Source organism: Nicotiana attenuata, unplaced genomic scaffold, assembly GCF_001879085.1.
Source record: "Nicotiana attenuata strain UT unplaced genomic scaffold, NIATTr2, whole genome shotgun sequence".
In the NCBI taxonomy this organism is placed as follows: Eukaryota; Viridiplantae; Streptophyta; class Magnoliopsida; order Solanales; family Solanaceae; genus Nicotiana; species Nicotiana attenuata.
This window is the reverse complement of record NW_017670451.1, coordinates 68,299-90,064: the sequence shown is the minus strand read 5'-3', so window position 1 is coordinate 90,064 and position 21,766 is coordinate 68,299. Positions and strand designations below refer to the sequence as shown.

Sequence of the window (21,766 nt, the reverse complement as noted above, 5' to 3'; positions counted from 1 at the left end):
ATCGTCCTTTCCAGGGGGGGGGGGGGGGAGCTATGCGCACGAAGTATAGATCGGTATCTAACGTTAATATAGCAGATAGGATTGTGGACGTGCTCAGTGCGTAGTGGCCATAATTTCACTTTGACAGCTCATACTCACTACGTGCCAAACCCATCGCTTCAGCAAGACGTGGATTTTGTATAGATATCAGGTTTTGATTTCATGCAAAGATCTGACCCTGGCTGGTTCGGTTATTTTAAAAGCTTGCATACGAAGTTTTCAAGTTGGTGTTTTTAAATGAAAGGGCGAGGTTACGATTACCGGAAAGTGCAACTCTAGCTGACTTTAGATCTAGAGGAAACTAAAATTTTGGCTAGAAAATTCCCATAGACGGCGCCAAATTGTTCTACCGAAAAGATTTAGACTTTTTGTTGAACCAATTAAATAAGAAGATTTTAGGTAAATCCCAGGCAAAGATAATTTACCCTAGATCTAAGATAGAAGATATGAGTAAGCAAACAAAGCGAGCATAAGATTTGACTATAACATTAATTAAATCCCATTTCATAAGAAGAGGATGATGAGTTTTATAACATTAAACAATAATGAAGAATATAGATGAAAAGGGTCACCGATATATAACGAGGTAGAATCCCGTACCTTTTATATGATGGGACTAACGATATATATTGAGGATCTAAGCTTCTCTTCTTTCTCCTCCGTGGGGAGAGAGGGAGATGAAGGTCTATCCTCCTCTCAGAGAACATGTCCGTGTGTGGATTTATTTTTCGCCTCTTTCTTCTTCTTCTCACTTAGTTTATATACTAGGTCTTCTCCTTTACCTAACGGTCATTATCCACCGCACCTAAGTCGTTTGACTATACTACGAGTTGACCCCTTGAAATGCCATAATATCCAATTCGCCTCTCAAGATGCGACTGTCCCAAATAACTTTTCGTCATCCCTTTCCACGCCGATTCTTGTCTAATCAGACTGTGACCCATACAATTGGTATCCAAATTTTCAAAAAAAAAAAAGGCTCAACAAATGATTAATGCTATTCTAGTATTGTTATCAGCTGGTATTGTTATCAGTATAAAACTTTTGATTTTGGAAATTAAACTGTCATTTTTAGTAATTATAACATCTGATATCTCAACCTAATAATAGAAAAATTAAAGAGAAACAATAATAACAGGAAAAAAAGAAGAAAAAAATCAGAAGCAAGAGCTTTGGGTCAAAGGTGGGAGAGAGGGGAAATGCCAGATGGCTAGTGTACACACACCGCCTCTACAAGCACGCCTTTGAGAATTGAAAGGAACGACACATTCAGCCTAAAAATTCAACACTAGCTCCACTTCTCTTGGTCTATAAATTCACATCGTAGTCTAGAGTCCTAGACTCTACACTACATAATACTGTACTGTAGATAGATAAATACCCCATTTGTGATTGTTGAATTTGAAGAAAGGAAATAAAGAAAGCAGAATAGAGGGGGAGTATTGGTATTTGGTAGAGGAGGGGCCGATGGGTGCAACGGGTTCCAAGCTGGAGAAGGCCCTCGGCGACCAATTTCCCGAAGGCGAACGCTACTTTGGCCTCGAAAACTTCGGCAACACTTGCTACTGCAACAGCGTCTTACAGGTCTTCTTTATTCTTTTACTCTAAAGTTCCCAGTTTTTTTGAGTTTATAAAATCTGGGTTTAGCTTGGATTTGTAAAATAACAACAATTTGTCTTCATCCCTAGCTAGTTCTATATCTATCTTACTCAATTTGGACCTCTTTCCTTCGGATAATTCAAATAGTTTATGACAAATTAGTTTATCTAGTTATGTGTTTTTACTATTTGATCGGTTTCTTATAATGAATTTTGTATTCACTATCTGTTTACGAATTATAGGTTTAGTGAGGATTTGTCTGGATGCATAGTTTTGCAATTTGATTACTGTTTCGATGATGGATTTCGTTATCAGATAAAAAGTCAGTATTATGTGTAATTTAGGTTCAATAAACACTTCTATTTTAGGAGTAATTGCTGCCTTTTCCGATGTGATTAAATTTGTTGTGTTCTGAAACAGGCGCTGTACTTTTGTGTACCATTCCGTGAGCAACTGCTAGAGTATTATGCAAATAATAAAAGCCCTGCAGAAGCGGAGGAGAATCTTTTAACTTGTTTGGCTGAATTGTTCTCGCAGGTACCAGATACAATCTAAACGTGTGAGCTTTCTGTCTAATAAGTGGTATTTTAATGTTTGATGCTATATTCTGCTCCATTCGGCATGAATTTATTATTCTTTTACTTGATCAAAAGAATTCATGTGAAAAGTTTGATGTCATCCATGTGTCAAGTTTATCATGGGATTTGGCAAATCTAGCTTTAAATGCCAGATATCTCTGTGTCGTTCAACCAAAAAGTGGAAAAGGATGACATATAGTAGAAGATATCTGACTGTTGTGGACTTAATTCAATCAAGTGCTAGTTCAGTATGTTTAGCAACCTTATTCCTATTATCTTAATTTTGGTTAGAGGAAATTGAAGGAATGAGCATTTTGTAGCATGAGATTTTCTAGTTTTCCCGATTGAGAAGGCCAAAAGATTTGATAACCTGAGGTAGCATGACCGATCTGCATCTTTAACTGAAGAGTCATTTTAAAGTGCTTGGGAAGTAAGAAAATCAAGATAACATGATAGTCTAAGAGAAACAAATAAGAACTTTAAGCTTTCTCTTCTAAATTCCCTTTCCTTGAATTTTAACTTGGTTATGTTTCGTCGTGTAGTAGTGGTTTTCAAATTTTAACCTGAATATGAGGATTTGGTATTACCAGTTTTGCGATAACCAGGAATTTTTGTCTATCACCAGGTCAGTCTCAACATGATGTCTACAAGTTAAATTTTTAATTGAAAGTTGATAATTTAAGAATTACCATCAGGAAATAAAATTTCTATCGGGAGAAAAGTTTCTTTGTCGTTGATTGTTGACAGATTGTAGGCACGTAAACTTGTTGTTGTCATGCAGATAAGTTCACAGAAGAAGAAAACCGGTGTTATTGCTCCACGACGCTTTGTGCAAAGAGTCAGGAAGCAAAATGAACTTTTCCGAGGTTACATGCATCAGGTATTTGTTTCCTTGTACATTTTTGTATGTTCGTTACATCTATGTAAGAATCATTTTTTGGTTAGATCACAAAGGAACAAGTCACATGAACTTCTTGATGGCCTCAAAAGAATTTTGAAGGTGCAATCACTGTATTTTAAGAATTGAAATATTAGTTCATAGTGGTGACGTATAGAAAGAGACCTGTTTGAAAGAGAATAAGAAAATGAAAGAAAGATCATCTGAAACAAGTGCGGGAATACCTTTAAAATGTCAAACAAAGAGATGTGCCATGTTTACGTTTACTTAGATGTATAATTTTTAACTAATCTAGATCAGTTTGAAACAAGAGACAGGTCGGATGGCGATCCTAGGTCATCTTATGTGCTTTAGCATCGAAAGAATGCACTCTTCGTGTTACATTGATGTTATCTATCTTTTATTTTGAAGCATCTTCAAGGTGTAGTGATCCATTGCCCTTATACATTGTATTTTCCTCTGGGAGACATACCTGGTCCTTTTAACTATTTTCACGGCAAGGCAGAGGAAGTTTTTACCTTCTGACTCATCCAACTCACCCATGTTGTGCTTTACATGCTAAAACCACACTACTTTATTGTTAAACGATTACCATCTTTCTGTGATCATTTACGTAGAGGTGGAAAACGAGTTTCGCTGGGGTTTATGGGGTGGTTGGTTGCGTGAGGAGAAGAAGAAAAAGGAGGATGAAAAAGAAGAGTTACTGTTGAGATGCTCGTCTGCCTATGGCACAGGGAAATGACTATGAGAAGGAGAAAGAAATAGTTAGGAAGGAATGATAGTTGCAAGTCCTATTTTGACCTTAAAAATAAGAGATGTCAGTTAAACCTACAGAAGGTTGAGTGACTATTCTTTTTAAAGCTAAAGGGTTTAACTGCCATGGAAAATGGTTTAAGAAGCGAAGTGGCAAATTATCGTATATGATCTATACTCCATGTGCTATCCAGAATTATTAGAACACTGCTTATAATGCAAAATAAATTCCTAGTTCATCTTGGTTTTGATACATTTGATTTCTGTTCATGCTTTTGCTTAGGATGCCCATGAGTTTTTGAACTTCTTGTTAAATGAACTTGTTGATATCTTGGAGAAAGAGTCACATGCATCAAAAAGTTTAACGGCAAGTTCTCCTGAAAAAGTCGCAAATGGATCATGTAATGGTAAGAGCAATGGTGTTAAGAAGGAGCCACTTGTTACCTGGGTGCACAAAAATTTTCAGGTAAACTATCTGTGTCTTCACTCATTTAGAATTTCATCATTCTTGTCTATACATAATTTAACCACAGCAGTCAGTTTAGCATCCATGTTGCAGCTTCACAGGAGGTAAAAGAAGAAGACAGGGAAGAAAATTTCAAGTTATCTCTTAAATTTCTGCCAATGAACTTCTTTATATTGTCATTTGAGAGGATAAGAGGAAGGTTCTATATTGGGTCTTTCGACTTCGTTTCTCAGAGTAGTTAGAGGAGGACAAGGAGGAAAATCTGAAGTTGTCTCTTAAAATTCTGTCAATGAAGGTTATCAAAAAGATCTGTCTTATGAAATTCTTTTGTTCTGTCATTGGAAAGAATAAGAGGCAAGGTTTATGTTGGTCTTCTGAATTTGTATCTGATGCTCATGGATCAGTGAACAGAATCTTACTGTATAAATTAGAAGTGCTTACTTTACTCCACTTGTGATGCAATATTTGGATCCTAGAACTTAGCAAATAGTTTACTACTTTCTAGATCTAGAGACTGCTTAACCGGGCTATTTTTTCATATGAATGCAGGGTATATTAACCAATGAAACAAGATGTTTGAGGTGTGAGACAGTCACAGCAAGGGATGAGACATTTTTTGATTTGAGCCTTGATATTGAACAGAACAGTTCAATTACAAGCTGCCTAAAAAATTTCAGTTCGACAGAGACCCTCAATGCGGAGGACAAATTTTTCTGTGACAAGTGCTGTAGGTAGGTGCCTTCACCCTTTCCTTTTTAAACAACTAAAATGACAGGGAAAGTTACTTTCTTTTTATGAATTCAGCTTGCAAGAAGCACAAAAACGGATGAAGATAAAGAAACCGCCACACATCCTGGTCATTCATTTGAAGCGTTTCAAGTATATGGAACAACTAGGTCGTTACAAAAAATTGTCTTACCGTGTAGTGTTTCCTCTGGAGCTGAAACTCAGCAACACCATTGAAAACACGGACTCTGAGTATTCTCTATTTGCTGTTGTTGTTCATGTTGGGAGTGGGCCAAACCATGGGCATTATGTTAGTCTTGTGAAAAGCCACAACCACTGGTTGTTCTTTGATGATGAGAATGCTGAGATCATTGATGAGTCTGCTGTTCAGACCTTTTTTGGCTCAGCTCAAGAGTACTCGAGCAATACAGATCATGGCTATATTCTCTTCTATGAGAGCCTTGCTGCTAGCAAGAACTGATAAAGAGTTCTCACATGTCGAGACCTAACTATTTTGCCTGTCTCTGCTTAACTTCTGTCATGTTCAGCTTTCCCATGGTTTACTGGACTTGCTTAACAAATGTTTATGGTTCCGTGTACAACATACGAGGGTTTTCTAGCATTTGACTTGTTTTAACAATAAAGAGATGTAAATCCTGGTACAGAAACTTCAAACGAGATGTTGATATTGTATTATTAGATATCAAACTGCAAGGAGCACCAATGCACTTTGTTGGCAGAACTCCAAAAGCAGGAATAAGTGTCTCCTTTGTGTAATTTCAATCTGAAAGGATAGACTGCTGCTTTGTAGCTTTGTTTTGAAGTGGTTGAGATGAACACTGATGGACCTTGGTTCTAGTACTATATTCTTTTCCTTACAACTATGTGGGTATAAATTTTTTCTGACAAATTTTCCTGAGATAAGTTGAGCCTAATACTTGATTCCCTTCTCTTAAACTATGTGAGTATAAAGTTAATCGAATTTAGCGCTATAAAGTTAATTAAAACCCGCATAACTCTCTTATCTCATCATCCGTCTCAACTATACTGAATTTTGTGTTGGGTAGTTTGTGCTTAACACTCCTTTATAGGTATTCTTGACTATTAACTGCAGACCTTGTATATTCAATCAGTTACATTATTATCCTTAGAGAAATCTGTCTAGCAGTGATTTTTCTTACGTATGATCAATGTCAGTGTAGTTGAACCTGTACCTGGATGCCCGCAGCCCAGTTCTTTAAATGAATATAAATGATGACCCTTTATATAAGATCAAGGCGGAACGGCAATATAATATAAAAAGGAGAAGTGGAAATATAGACCTCTTTAGTGATTAAAGAACGAAACAGAGAATAGCAGCAGATATTCCCCTCAGCAGGATTAGAAAAGACTAGAGCTAGAGTTCCAATTAATTAAAGACAGGTACAACGATTAGACTCGTAGATTGCTTTAGTCTCTTTACAAGCAGTCATCTCCCAACAGATCACCCAAATTTCTGCTTATTAACTGGTTCTGAGAACAAAGATTTTTCCCAGGTGTGAGTAGCGATGCTATTAATAAAATTGGAGTGAAACTAAACGCAGAAGAGACAAAGAAAGCTAATGCAGCAGTCGTCTGCTAGAATTTTGAAACACCTGTCATTTACTAAGATTGTATAAATTGTTAGAAATGGAAAACAAGTTTCCAGAAGTGAAATTGAAAAGGAAAATTTATTTTGGTGAAAATTAATGGCTGCACATAGTAGCATTTCTTTTATGTTAACAAAAATCATAAGAATCTATATTGTATCGAAGTTTCCCTCAAGTATGCTAAAAGTGCAGAATTAGCTAGCTACTATTTTCTATGTATATACAATGAATCAACTATTAATTGGGCTAATCAAGGCAAAAGAAGCTTATTCAAATGCTATAGACATGAAAGTATCATCATCCAACAAATTTTCAACATCAAGCAACTCCTCTTCAGGATAGCTGGTATCTTCTGGGCTCTCCAGAATACAAGTTGGACCATCCTGCTGAAAGTGAAGAAGAAACGAATTACACAAAAAGCCAATCAAAACCATGAGTTCAGTTAGGCAGCTGAAACTTTGATTCACCAAACATGGTCAAGGGTAAATGCTCAAGTTCAAGGTAGAGCCAATATCTACAACCCAATAGAATTGGCTGTAATTTTCTAAAACTCTGCAGTGGTAAGGATATCAACAATTTGAAATACTCAGTCCATCAGACTACGTTCAAAAAGTCAAGGTACACTAATCCATCTATGCAACCAACAGCAAGATCTCTCTGCAACACAGAGACCTGTCCTAAACAATTTTTCCTGCTTTTATGTTACGTAAGTATATCATAAGAGGGTAACTTCAACTAACACAGTTCATAAGACGCATTTGGTCATGAAAAATAAACCAAGCTTATCAACCTAAGAGAAGATTTAGATTTTCCACAACGAGATGTAGCATTCTATTTTTCTTTTTTTCCTCTACTTTTCCCCGGAAAAAACCCTTTTCCAAGTTGTTTCCCTACAAAGGTCAGTCAAATTTTGATCTAGGAACTCGCCTAAACCCATAGTTCATGTTTTGCAACTTGAGAGCAACAACCATAGATCAAACCATTAAGTAGATGTGCATGCCAGATAATGGGAAAAGGAGCAGTTGTTATTTTCTGTTCAGTCAAAAACCCCAGTCAAAAAAAGTAAGCTACAGTTCTCTCCCTTTTCTCTAAACATCCTAGTATTGCATAAAAGCCATTCAACAACTCTCTGATGTAGCAATCATATTGAAGCATATTTGATGACATCAATGTTATACCTTTACTTCACGAAGTCCTTCAGCAGCAGTAAGCAGCCTACGATATTGAGCACGGCCCTCAGGATACTGAGTCATGGACTTCACCCTAGCAAGGGCTTTTTGCATCCTTACTTCAGTCTGTTTTCTTCCTTCCTTCAGAAAATCATAATCATCCTCTGGTAATGAGTCATCTTGTATGCTTGGCTTATTCATGACCACTTCTGATCTAAATCCCCTCAAACCACTTCTTTTACGTCTCCAGCGCAATATCACCTTCTCCAAAATTCCTACTGACCAGATAATTGGTTTATATTTCTTCCTCACCTGATGTCCCCTTACATGAGCCTTCACCATGAACAGTGAAAATGTCAGCGTGAAGAAAGAAAAGGACTAATAGATGTTGAGCACTTGAGCTATAGAAAAAGGGAAACTTTAAAACGATAGGTCAAATGTAATGTATCAGCTTAAGACAAGGACCCATATATGAAAATCTGATGATCATTTATCACAGCTTCCATATAACACAATCTGACTCGTGAATAAAATTTTTGCATTTGGAAGTCGGTTAAGCAACATAAAGGCAAGATAACCTCGGCATCACAGAAACAAAAACATATGTAACTTCCCGCCAAGTGTATAACAATATTGTGATTTGAAGGAAGCAATGCACCTGAATTTTAACGATTTTTTGCCGGATTAAAAGAAACTCTTTTCTCTTATTCCAGCCACGGAACTTTTTCTGGATTTGAGTGGCAGCTGCATGAGCTATACCATTGTTTTGTCCCAACTTACAAGCTCTAGAAGCAACAATGGAAAGAGCATTCTCATCAGATGATAACTCATTGTCGCTACGCTCAATAATTTGCTTCCTCTGAAACGACTGAACCCTGAAAATTTGATGTATCCGAGCAGCTGCTTGAGTAGCATTGCGTATAGCAGCCAGAGAATCCTTAAGTGAAAGTACATCTGGCATATCATCTCCAGTAGTTGTAACAGCCACACGCTCTGTAACTGTTTCTCCAACTTTTGCTCCAGAAACTTCTGAAGCAAGCTCTTCCTTTGCATCAGTCACAGTAAGCTTAGAAAGGTGAGTGGTCAAAGAGGATTCAGCAAGAAATCCAGATATCCCCTTGTGTCCATTGGCAGATGCCAGATCAGCGGGGGTTCTACCCAAGGGAAATTCAGCAGATGGGTCTGTCAACGCTCCAGGAGATGCACCTAAAGAGACAAGACCAACAACAGTCTTCTCCCTGTAAGATAAAAGCTTATTAGCAAGCTGCTCATTCTGTTGGAAGCTTTTTACGGGAATTAAATGATGATTGCACTACTTAATAAGATTACTAATGTCACCCAAGATAAAATGAAAGTAAGAAGTTACTTAGTCTTTAGATTTAAATTTGCTTTCAGCTTTCCGACTTGTCAATAGCAGATATGGAATAGATCCTTTAGACTTTCGTCTTTTTACAGCTATAGCAGAATTCATTAAAGAAAATCAGTTTTGATTGCCATGCCACCAATCATTACAATGAAATCCAGCTAACCTACATTCTTTTTATCTGGTAAAAAGCGGACTCTACATTGCTTGGACTACAAACAAAAGGAAATGGGCTTTATTGATGTTTGCTTTAATTGCTTTAGCATAGCACTTGTCTTTTTTCTTTTTTTGTATTGAACTCTAAGATAACTACCAAGACATATCCAAAAGTGTTAGGATCTCAACAAAACTTAGACCAGTTCTATCGGCCAAAGATCTCTTTTCGTTAAATGTTAACTAAGAAATTTCAGTTATGAAACAAAAATCACAGAACAATCAACACAGAACAGTGAGAATTGGCCACTGACTTGCTAAGTGAAGCATAAATGAGGAACTGAAAAATCAATCTATGGAGTATTTACCTGCCATAGAATGCAGCCCAATGAAGTGCAGTCCATCCATTCATGTCACGAAAATCTACACTTACCCCTGATGCTAAAATTGGCTTTAAGGCCCAATCATAACCAAGTGCAGCTGCCAAATGAAGTACACCTTGACCTTCATCATCGATAGCAGTTCGCCCTCTGCCATCATCAGTAACTTGGCGAACCAGCCATGCATAGAAATTCTGCTTCAGCTTTCTTTCAAGAAATAGATCCTCTTTCACTCCGCATTGGGATGTGTCATAGCCCGACGCTCTCTCTATCATCTGCTGATTCTCTTCCTCCATCATACAGATGATTTTATTCACTATACTTTGTTTCTCCTTAGCAGCCTCCATACTATCAGAACTGTGACAACTACTAACAGGTCCCAAGGACAATAAACTTTCAATTCGTTCAAGGAGATGCATCTCAGTTGCAGAAACATTGGCAGCACCAAATTCCTGATAAGCTCCAAGTCTGTATTCGAATTCTCTGACTTCACTACAAGCCAATCTATTTGAACATGTCACATAAAAAGGGAGTACTCCTGGTTTGTGTGGGGGAGCATGACAACGAAGTACCCCATCTGCTAAAACCTCTGCGGGAACCTCTATTTCCCCAAACATACATGACCACTTGCACTCTATCAGCTCGCCTTCACTCTTAAGAAATCTACCAGTAATCAATACCTGCTTTGTGTGTCGAAAAATCAGAATTTGAAAAGTCATCTAATATCTTTCAGTAAGTAAATTTCAATTCCTTAGCTAAAATAATGAGATTATGCATAATCTAGGCTATCGAATAATTGGTTGCATGATTGTGAAAGCTTGGGTGGAAATAACCAGTACGCAGCAAGGTCAAGAGAGGTAATTGCATTTGATAGAAAAAGTGGATACTAAGTCATGAAACTACTGCAAATCAATAGAGATTTCAGACAACAGGCGCCAGCAGTTCCAATCTAGCACTCATGCTAGAGAACATAAAAGCCAAATGCTTCATAATTTACCTTCGTTTCCAAGTTTGAATAAGCCCAATTAGGCGAAAAATCAATGATGCTGAAGACCTGCTCCTGGGAAAGTGAGGGATTCAGTGAATCTGAATCCACGTGCAGTTGGGTGGGTAGACAGGAACCATCATCCTCAGTATCTATAACATTCCATGAAATTTGATTAGTAGGCTGCCTATGCAACTCCTCAACATCCTCAAGCTCTTTCACAACCCATCGGGAGAAACTGTCAACTTTTTTCAGGCCTTCTTCCATTTTTACACTGTTCAAATGAGGTTGCTTGATCGTAGAATAGTCTCCAAGCCCTAGCATATCCATACTATTTTCTTGATTGAAGTCACCTTGAACTTCCACGAGTGAATTCAGATACTGAATATTCAATTGTGTTAGCTGCTCTTCTTGCTCATCAGGATACAAGTACGATTGCCCCCTACCAGTATATAGGTCTGAAGATAGGTTTTTGTTGTGAAAATTATTTACCAAATCATAGCTCGAATCTCCAATCAAATCCTGATTGACAATTTGTCCATGAAACTGCGATGCAGAGTCTCCAAAAGAATACTGATAAATTAAAAAAAAAAGAAGAAGCAAAGTTTAGCACATCATTGAAGAACAAGGAAGCATGGTAAATAAAAGGATGAGAAGCAAGGGCAAGGAGAAGATAAAATAAATAATTTCCAAATTCAGACTCAGTAAAAGATTGGAGTCGCCGAGACACATGCTCATGAACACATTCTTAAATTGTCTAAAATAGGTACTTATTTGCCACAAGAAACGGGCACCATTCAATTTTAACGCAAGAAAATATATACATGCAAGTCTTAATTCTTAGAAAAATTTATTTTTTTAAGAAAGCAAAACAGAAATCTTCTAAATTTAAACAAAGTGGATGCATAAGAATCCTGGAAGATTCCGTTAATTTCTAAAATACAAGTGCTTAGTAGATCCAGATTTACAGACCTATGAGTTGACTGGAGATGTCAGCTAACAGTGGAATGACTCCAAAAGAGCAGCTCAAAAGAGTTAGAATGAGGATAGGTATTGGTTTTGTACTTAAACCAGTAATGTTGATCAGTAATATAATGTAATTATGTAAAAAATGGACCTTAAACAGCTCTACCTGCCAATTTCTTTGGACTGACAAATTGTTCTTAAAATCATCTTGGCATACCATCTCACCTACAAAATACTTGGTTAAAGCCCAATTCATTTCCGAAAATGATACCAGAAAGGCTCTGAAGCGATTTAGTACCATTTGAACCATGCTGAGAAACTGGTTCCTGAGATCCCAAATCAATTGTTCTTTGAGGACCAGATGCAAAATTACCAAGACCACACTTTCCACCTCCATCTATACCGGGAAGTGATGTATACTCCACTGCAACAATAATTAAAAACTTTTAAACATAAAATAAACAATAAAAGAATATGAAAGAGTCTTGAAGAAACCACAGTGATGAAAAAATGCAATAACTTCATACAAAAACTTATCAAAGGCACCTGAAGATTGAGGTGAACCATATGAACAATAGATGGTATCCCTATTTTCCACCAGATGCCTGTCCATTCCAGATGCTCGCTCTGGACATGACTGAAATCTAGAACACGCTTGGTGACTATCTTCTGCAATAAAATTTCAGTATGAGGCCTTTTGCAACAGATTTAGTGCTCGGCACTTACCAACTAGTAATCAAGTATAGCCATAAAAATTCTACAAGACAGCTGAAGAAATCACATTAAAACCAACCGCAGACAACATTACCCGATTCAGCTTCTTCATGTGCTGAAGTTAAAGTGCTTGCTACACTTGTTGAGTCAGCATTTGCTGAAGCTAGTTTCTTGTGACTCCGAGGAAAACTATCGGACAATGAGCAATCATTCAGATAGTTTGAGTGAGCTGATTTAATGCTTCTGACGCAACCGTCATTCGCCTTGTTACCCTGTCAAGGAGAAATAACAAAGAACTATAATAAAAGCGGCAGTCTATGGATCTTTTTGATAAGATAACTAGTACCAAGAAGGTACTGGAAAAGTACATAAAGGGAATTACATCATCAGCCAAATAGCATTCAGCTCAAGAAGACAGTCCATGAATATAGCAGTCATGCTTTAAAAAACTTGCTATTTCCATAAATATGTCATAGACCCAGAAAGTCCTGTGTGACAAGAAAGTGCCACCGATACTCAAAGGTAAATTTTATGGAGCGGTGGTTAGACCGGCCATGTTGTATGGGGCTGAGTGTTGGCCAGTTAAAAACTCACATATCCAAAAGATGAAAGTAGCTGAAATGAAGATGTTGAGGTGGATGTGCGGGTACACTAAGATGGATAGGTTAGGAATGAGAATATTTGGGAGAAGGTGGGCGTGGCCCCCATGGATGACAAGCTGCGTGAAGCAAGGCTCGGATGGTTCGGGCACGTTCAGAGGAGAAGCCAAGATGCACCAGTGAGGAGGTGTGAGCGGCTGGCTTTGGTGGGTACAAGGAGAGGTAGAGGGCGGCCTAAGAAGTATTGGGGATAGGTGATCAGGCAGGACATGGCGTGACTTCAGATTACCGAGGACATGACCCTAGACAGGAAGTTGTGGAGGTCGAGTATTAAGGTTGTAGGTTAGGAGGTAGTTGTGCATATTTCTACGGCACTCCAGAGTGAGGCTAGTCTGTTAGGACTTAGTCTTAGACTGTTAGTGGTTTATGTTGTGTTCACACTACTCTTTCGTTCCTCTTAGTGCCGGGCTTTATCTACTGGTTATTGTTTTGCTTTTCATCTAGTTTCTGGTGATGCTGTTATTTTTTTTCTTCTATGGTTTCTATTGATGGTACTGATATAATTGCCTCTTTTCGTCTTCTCTTTGTCTTCTTGAGCTGATGGTCTTTCGGAAACAGCCTCTCTACCCCCTCGGGGTAGGGGTAAGGTCTGCATACACACTACCCTCCCCAAACCCCACTAGTGGGATTTCACTAGGTCGTTGTTGTTGTATGTCATAGACCCAGAGTCTGGTTAAAGGGATGTGCAACAGGCATAGTGTGGATTTTCTTAGTTCAAATGAAACCAAAAGTATGGAACTAGAAAAACTGATGCTGGAAATTTCCAGTTATCACTGTAAGTTTACCTAAAGAGTAAGCAGAAAGAAGGCTGCAGAGATCATGCTCAAACTGCACTCTCAGATCCCGCTTAGTGATAGTAATTTGATTTAATCCCTCGTGAGTGTGTAACAGTTAACCAAACTGATTAATGACCTAATAAAGAAAGAAAACAGTAGTCTAACCTTAACTTCCAAGTAGTGAACAAAAACTATGTGCATGAGATCCCTGCACCAAATCAAATGAAAAGAAAGAACTTTTAGTGCAGAGGTGGTTAGAGATGACGAAAAAACAGATTGAAAGAGTAAACAAGAACGTGCAAACAGTTTAATCTCTCTTTGTAGGACTAGTGACGGAATGAACAGTATGTTCTTATGAACTCTTGTATAGTCCCTTATTTACTGTATTCCTATGAAATAGACATAGTACTTATTCTAATCTACTTTTGCTTAATACCTCCTTTTTTTGTGCTTAATACCTCCTTTATGAATGTATTTTAACCAATCAATAAGTTCTTTAGTTCCTTAGTTTGAGCTTCTTCTTTTGCCATGAGAAGTAATTGGACGCAAAAGTAAAAAGAGAAGAGGTCCAAAAAGAAAATACAAAACGAAACAACGATGCCACATCTATTGGTCCATACTCACTGTTCAAGCATCCAATAACTACGCCTTTGAAAATTATCATCTTCTTCTCCATGGGCATAGTAGCAGTGTAGCACATCAATACTTCCGACCTGCAGAAGGATTTTATCAACAGATAGTATGAAGTATATAAAAAAGTTCACTAGCTTTAGCTAGCAAAAATTAGACTCATCTAGCCAACCCAAAAAGACGGTACTGATGCCCAAACTATCAACACCTACCTTCAGCTTCTCATGAGCTTCTTTAACTGTCTTCCCATCCTTCTTCTTCCTCCAGTTATGCCCATCCTTCCTAAAGTATCTTAGCACCTTCCTATCGAAAAGAAAAACAGAACCACCTGAAGAGTAAAGCACACATTAAGAACAAACATCTAAAAGCACGAACAGAGGGAAAATCAAACCGTTTCCTTTTTAGGAAATGCAGGTAACAATGCTAATAAAATGGATCTACAACGGACTGCTCCAATCATCAACAGTCATTTAGAGTTGCTAGTCTCACATGGAGGATAATGTATATTCTTTAGTCACTTTGAAAACAAAATCTGTTATTCTCAGAGGATCTTCTATTTCCTACTTAATTGAGAATTTTGCAGGACTGCAGAAAAGTCAATTATAATGTCTAAACAAATTAGGGTCTCACTGAGCATGAAAACCAATAAACGTAAAGACTATATGTTTTTAGATAGAGAAGCAGCATGTTATTAAATGAATATTTATCATTTCATTGACAACTATAATAAAAGAAATTTAATTAGATTCCTTGTACAGAAAGGAAACTGCTGCTTTGTCTAAACTCAAATCCTCTTTAATTTAGCTTAAATTGAGACAGTAAGTCTTACAACTAAACTACACATTGAGGTTAGGGCATACATGCAAAAACTTTAAGAATTCCCATCAAAACCAAGGAACCAGAAAGTTTTCTTTTGTAGAAGTGTCTGTTAGGATGTGCTAAGTGGCATAGTTGCTCTGAAGTCAAAAGAATATCACAAATTTAGAAAATAGATGGATAAAAATGAAGAAGACATACTGACTGGCCTGTGTGGAGCCTCTGGGGTTATATGAAACTTCCTGTAGTTCCGCAGGATTTCACAAATCTCTGCAGGTCTCAACCAACGGTGTTGTACTTCTGATAATATCTGTGTAATGTCTGCAACTCAAAATCAACAAAAAATATTATGTTTACCAAGATACATAGTCCAACTTTCGGAAGGAGTTTTATGTAGAGTCAGTCAGACATAATAAACCTCATTGTAGCACCTTTAATTCAAAACATGCAAATGCAACATCAGCCAATGCTATGGATCAACACTTGAAACACTCTTACCAATGCCTTATACATTGTATATAGTTAATAATTGTGTCTGTTTTCTGAGAGAAAAGCATAAGAAAGAGACTCCAGCCTATAGTACACTGCTAAGCCATAGCTGAAGACCAGTTTCTCTTGCAGATCTGTGGCATAACTACAAATCTCATTTCCACATACTTCAATAAGATGGAGTTGGATAATGTTGGACTTGAAAGATCACTAGTGACACATCGGTGAAGGTGTTTGGGTTTGAAATTATATCTGTGAGATGTCAACAATATTATTATAGCTAAGGAAAGCTAATGACGAGGTCTCATTTTTCATTCAATTCTTTGCGTTAGATTTCTCAAGATGAAGCTGTTATGCAAATAGATTGCTTCTCCCTGGCTTATGCATTTTATTTGCAACATCATGTCACAAAAGTCTTGAGCTTTTTAATTGCTCCAGCAAGCCAAGCTCAAAGAACTAACTTGTGCTTGGTTACACTTGAGCCCACTCAAGCTAAGAAGTTTTCAATTTGAGAGATGAGCCAAAGAAAAGTTGACTTGGCTCTCAAACACCCATCCTCTACTATTTTATACCAACATATGAACAGTTTCTTTCTCCAACTAAAACTACTTACACAACCAACACATTAAGTTTCTCTCTTGTGGGTAAGTATCTTGCATATTTATGGAAGCATTGGCAATTAGATTAAAACACTTTAGTTGGGTCCACTATGGCAACAGTGTTTTGCGGAAGGTCAGCAATATCTTGTGAAATCTTCTCTTAAAGATCTGGTACGGAGCAGTAGATTTACTTTGTAATTCTTATCAAAAGAAAGAATATCTAAGAAATGAGGAGCAATATTGCTAAGAACAATTATACCTCAATTTTAAATGACTTCCCTTATTTACCCTCAAGTGGTGGTTATCAATTTATTTGTTTTTATAACAGTGGTGACCAAACTAGCTTGCGTGCACTTCAACTAATTCCACGGGGTACCTGCCACCTCCCACCAGCAACGGGTACTAAGACCACATTTGTTTGCACTTAATGGAGGTCTGAATCTTAACCATTCCGGACATTAAGTGCGGTTGTTTTTAAAGTCTGAATCTTAATCATTCATATTTTAATCATTAAGTGTGTTTGTTTTTTTTACATCACAACCACTTAATGGGTCTTAATAGGTCTGTATGATTAAGATCTATAACAAAAACTTAATTTCATTAAGATGTTATCATCCACATTCATTACTAATTGGCGCCACCGCTTACCATTATTAACTACTACTATGTCACCCACGATCATCATAATCAACCACCACCACCACCACCATCGTTCTCAACCACATACTTATCCACCTCAACTACCACAACTAACCACCCCATCACCATCAACAATCATAGCCGGTACTGTCCGCCATTAAACTACCACCATCACCTTCCTCAATCACAACCACAACCACCACTACCACCCACCATTATTGACTATCACCACCCACCACTACCATCCTCAACAATAATCGCTATCGATACCAATCACCACTAGCTATTACCCATAACCACCACCATCAACCAAAACCACCAACAACCACCGCCTCTAGTCGGCATTCACAAGCACCACAGTTAGCCATCACCACCACCAAATACCATATTCCATCAATATATATATATATATATATATTGATAGAATGTTACATTAATTAGTATTTTATTTAAATTTTGTATTTATTAATTTTCAAATAAAGATAAATTTTATACATTCAGATGTTAAGAAACAAACAGTCTTAATCATTTAATATTCAGATCTTAATACACATCTTAATATTCAGATGTGTATTCAAATTCAAATATCTTAATCTTAATACGCATCTGAATATGTGTATTCAGATTCAGACGTCTTAATCTTAAAAAAAGAAAACAAATGAGGCCTAAGTGACTCTATCCTCCAAGGCTTGACCTTGGGTGCAATGGTTATCAACTTCTACGTGGTTTTATTTCTTCTTATGCATATTGCTACTCTTAGCATGTAGTTAACCTTTAGTATTAAAATATGACACAAAAATTTGAGAAACACGATTGAGATTTTGAAATGGGCAAGCCAAACTATGAAGTCTGATCTACAGAGAGAGATTAGAGCTACAACATAAATACTCTGCACACCATTTGAAGCTATAAAATGAGACCGAATTCCAAATTTCGCGGATAAATCAAACACGCTTTAACCATCTCAATTCCCCATGATTTACAATATACTCCATGTCACGAGTTCCCCGAAGTTTTATAGCTACATGTTAAACCCAGAATCTAACTTCAGAGTCTGTACTAACTGCCTGTTTGCACCCAAAAGCTAGAGAAATAAAAAAGCTAAAACTCCTATATTTAGCCGTTTTCATAACATGTATAACCTATCACAGTTAGCAATAACTCTTTCACCCAAATAATGTCATAAAGAATATATAAAACTCATACTTTTATATTGTTACCCATGAATTATCAAAGCAGAGAAAGAGAATACTGACGTGCAAACCATATTGCGTCGGAACCAACAAAAGTAGCTAATTCTCCAGTTATTTACGAAATTTAATTAATTGTAAATTCAATCAATTCAAAGAAAAACTAAATCACTGCATCCTCTCCGTTGTGCATTTGCGTTTACAGTTCAATCGAAGTCGACTAAGTTTATACCAGTGAGTTATATTATGAATCAATCACAATTAATAGCCATGTAAAGTTTAAAGCATAACAGCAGGAATAACAAACAATTAGGTTAGCTGGGTGGAAAGAGGAAAACACAAATTTACTTTACCTAATCGAAATCCAGGAGGATCCGATCCACAATCCGCCATTGATGATGACTTGATCACAAGACCGAATTGACCGAAGATGAATGGGAATGAAAATGAGAATCGAGAACACTTTGGTGTGAACGTGATGGATTAGATTTGAATATTGCGGATTTTTAGTACTCCATTAAATTAATTTAAGACTTCAGACTTGAGAGGGCAATCAATTCTCATAAAGTAGTGGGACATGTCTTAACCAATTGTATTGCGACATGTGTCATCGATAAAGCAGTCGGAGGCGAATGTACCCCACTCAAATATTAGCATGACTTGTCAACGCGTGGACCAAATAGAAAACCGTCCGGTTCTCCACCTCAGCTTCCTTCGGTTCACTGTTCTTTTCCGGTTTTCAATTTTTTTTTCCAAATTTACATGGTTGGTACGTCCTCAATTATTTTTAAGTCTGAAGTAAATTCTTTCTAGTTTCATGTTGAAACTTTCAACTGCCAAATGGCTCCATGAAAGTCATATATAAAAGGGTAAAATAGGTTTATGAAGTATGACTCTCAATTTCTCCGAGTATAGAGAAAAGGCCGAAAAATTCTCCTTACTCCATCCGTCTCAAATTATTTGTTGTGTTTCTCTTTTACACTCTTAAGTTAGAATAAATTTTTAATTATTTTACTCTTATTTATATCTTAAAATATAATTTTTTATTGAATATTTATTCTATTTATGTGTCATCTCCATCTTCAGGAACAATTACAAACTGAAGGTAAATGAGAGAAAAATAATTAATTTTATTTTGAACTTTTAAAATAACAAATAATTTTAGATAATTATTTTTGTAGATCACGAGAGATAATTTTAGACCGAGGGAATAATTTGAGTTATAATTTTAGACCGAGGGAATAATTTGAGTTTCAAAATTTCAACTTTTTCTCTTTTTTTTTTTGTTTTGTAATGACTATTGTCATTATTATTCCACTTCCCAAAGCTATTAATTTCGTTCCCCTATGCCAATTCTATCTCCTAAGGTTTTTGTTTCTTAACTTTTGGCTAGTAATGTACACCATGCAAGGGTACAAGTAGTAACTACTAATATCAATAGTTTAGTAAATTTGATGCCAATAAGGCATTCTGCTCCCTGTACTGATATCCACTCTTAATTTTTTTTAATATAAGTATTTCCTTATGACCAAAAAAAAAATTGGTATACCATATAAAACTTTATCAAAATACAAAAGTAACTACAATTGGAAAAATAAGACTATCTTTAAAAATGGGTTAAAAAATAGATAATAAGACGTCATCTGTCCAAATTGATCCACTAATTAAAAATGAAAACTGCGAAGAAAAAAGGGTTCATCACAGAAGATTAAAATAGATAGATGGCATGACAAAATCCAACATAGGACAAGAGGTGTCGAACTTGCAACTAAAAAGGAATGAGTTACGAACATGTTACGACCTGGATTTTCCACCCTCGGGAGTCGTGATGGCGCCTACTAATGAAAGCTAGGCAAGCCAATCAACTGAATTATTTCCGTTGTTTCCATTTTTAAATTCGTTAACAATTTAGAACCAAAAATCTATAAGCAACATAATTTAATCAAGCGGAAGATTCAATTTCAGGTTTAAGAATACTGCTAACACCATTCCAAAACAAAACTACCCCAAGATTGGTGTCACAACTTCACAGACTGTCTAAGTTACAAATAAAGGTCTGAAAGAAATAACAAATTACTGTCTCTGGGACTACATAAAAGAAACAGGAAGATAGATAAAGGGAGACGCCAAGGCCTGCGGACTACCTCGGGTCGCCTGATGAACAAGAAGCGGAAAATCTCACTGCGGTCCGAAATCTGCAGCACTAGGATCTGCACAAAAGAGTGCAGAGTGTAGTATCAGCACAACCGACCCCATGTGCTGGTAAGTGCCTAGCCTAACCTCGACGAAGTAATGACGAGGCTAGGACCAGACTACCAAATAAACCTATGCAGATAAATAATGTACAGCGGAAAAATAAAAGCAGAAGTATATATATAGTCCAGGATGGGAGGGGGAAACATGCTGCGGGGAAATTTCCAATGTCAACAGGAGGACAACAAGCAAATATATGGAACACCACAAGTATTCAATTATCAACAAGAATCAGAAATCAACAAGTGCACGGCATCACCTTCGTGTTTTTACTCTCATCCTCACCATAAAATCAATATAAACTGCACGGCATCACCCTTCGTGCTTTTACTCTCATCCTCACCATAAAATCAATATAGTCAGCACTGAATGGTACATCGTGCGGCACGGCATCACCCTTCGTGCTTTACACTCTTCCTCACAAGATAACAATAATAATACACGGCATCACCCTTCGTGCTTTAACACTCTCTCACCAAAACAATACACGGCATCACCCTTCGTGCTTTACACTCTTCCTCACCCAAACAACAAACACAAGCAATAAGGGCAAAGAATAAATTAATCGTAATAAAATCCCGGAAGGGAACAAAATCAAACCACAACATCCCGGCAAGGGAACAACATTAAAAGTAACAACGTCCCGGCAAGGGATCAATACCCTAATCCTCTTCTCATTTTCACATTTACCTCACAACTTGGTTCACAATTTGAGCCAATGCTCTATAAGGTTCAATTGCCAAATTATACTTCCACAAATCACTTTACAACTTGAGCCAACGCTCTTCAATATAAAATTACCAACAGTCTTTCCACAAACCTTGCTCAACAATAGCAATCACTACATTAAACATGAACAATACAAACAGAGTCATATTAATCACAACATAAGACTCACGGGCATGCTTGACACCAACGTATAGGTACTCGTCACCATGAATATACGTCGTACTCAACAAATAACACATAGCAGTTAGGACACAACTCCTAATCCCTCAAGCTAAGGTTAGACCAAACACTTACCTCGATGCCACGAACACAGTTCAAGCCTCAACTATCACTTTACCTCTTGATTCCACCACCAATTCGCTCGTATCTAGTCACAAGTTACTTAATTACATCAATAAATGCTAAATAAATCAATTCTAATGCATGGAAATAAGTTTTCTAAAGTTTTCCCCAAAAGTCAAAAATTGACCCCGGGCTCACATGGTCAAAACCCGATGTTCGAACCAAAATCGACTACCCATTTACTTACGAACTCAAATATATAATTTGTTTTGAAATCGGACCTCAAA

General features: G+C 37.0%; 2 protein-coding genes across 3 annotated transcripts; one reads left to right on the top strand and one right to left on the bottom strand.

Moving 5' to 3' along the window:
• Window positions 1-1,217: 1,217 nt before the first annotated feature.
• On the top strand, window positions 1,218-5,937 carry LOC109239597 (ubiquitin carboxyl-terminal hydrolase 3-like). The gene is made up of 6 exons (XM_019406183.1): window positions 1,218-1,623; window positions 2,059-2,175; window positions 2,998-3,096; window positions 4,151-4,333; window positions 4,883-5,064; window positions 5,138-5,937. The coding sequence occupies exons 1-6, from the start codon at window positions 1,507-1,509 to the stop codon at window positions 5,538-5,540; spliced, it is 1,101 nt and encodes a 366-aa protein (XP_019261728.1). The 5' UTR covers window positions 1,218-1,506; the 3' UTR covers window positions 5,541-5,937.
• An 812-nt stretch (window positions 5,938-6,749) lies between these two features.
• On the bottom strand, window positions 6,750-18,745 carry LOC109239596 (calmodulin-binding transcription activator 2-like). 2 transcript variants are annotated; one of them, XM_019406180.1, is made up of 14 exons: window positions 18,569-18,745; window positions 15,500-15,619; window positions 14,695-14,810; window positions 14,477-14,565; window positions 14,018-14,060; window positions 12,512-12,689; window positions 12,250-12,372; window positions 12,002-12,127; window positions 11,870-11,928; window positions 10,750-11,310; window positions 9,741-10,432; window positions 8,515-9,094; window positions 7,866-8,189; window positions 6,750-7,073 (listed from the first exon to the last, which is right to left on the bottom strand). In XM_019406180.1, the coding sequence occupies exons 1-14, from the start codon at window positions 18,606-18,608 to the stop codon at window positions 6,954-6,956; spliced, it is 3,171 nt and encodes a 1,056-aa protein (XP_019261725.1). In that variant the 5' UTR covers window positions 18,609-18,745; the 3' UTR covers window positions 6,750-6,953. The 2 variants fall into 2 exon arrangements, with proteins under 2 accessions (XP_019261725.1, XP_019261727.1); XM_019406182.1 differs by having other exon boundaries at window positions 6,750-7,070.
• Between the last annotated feature and the right edge of the window lie 3,021 nt (window positions 18,746-21,766).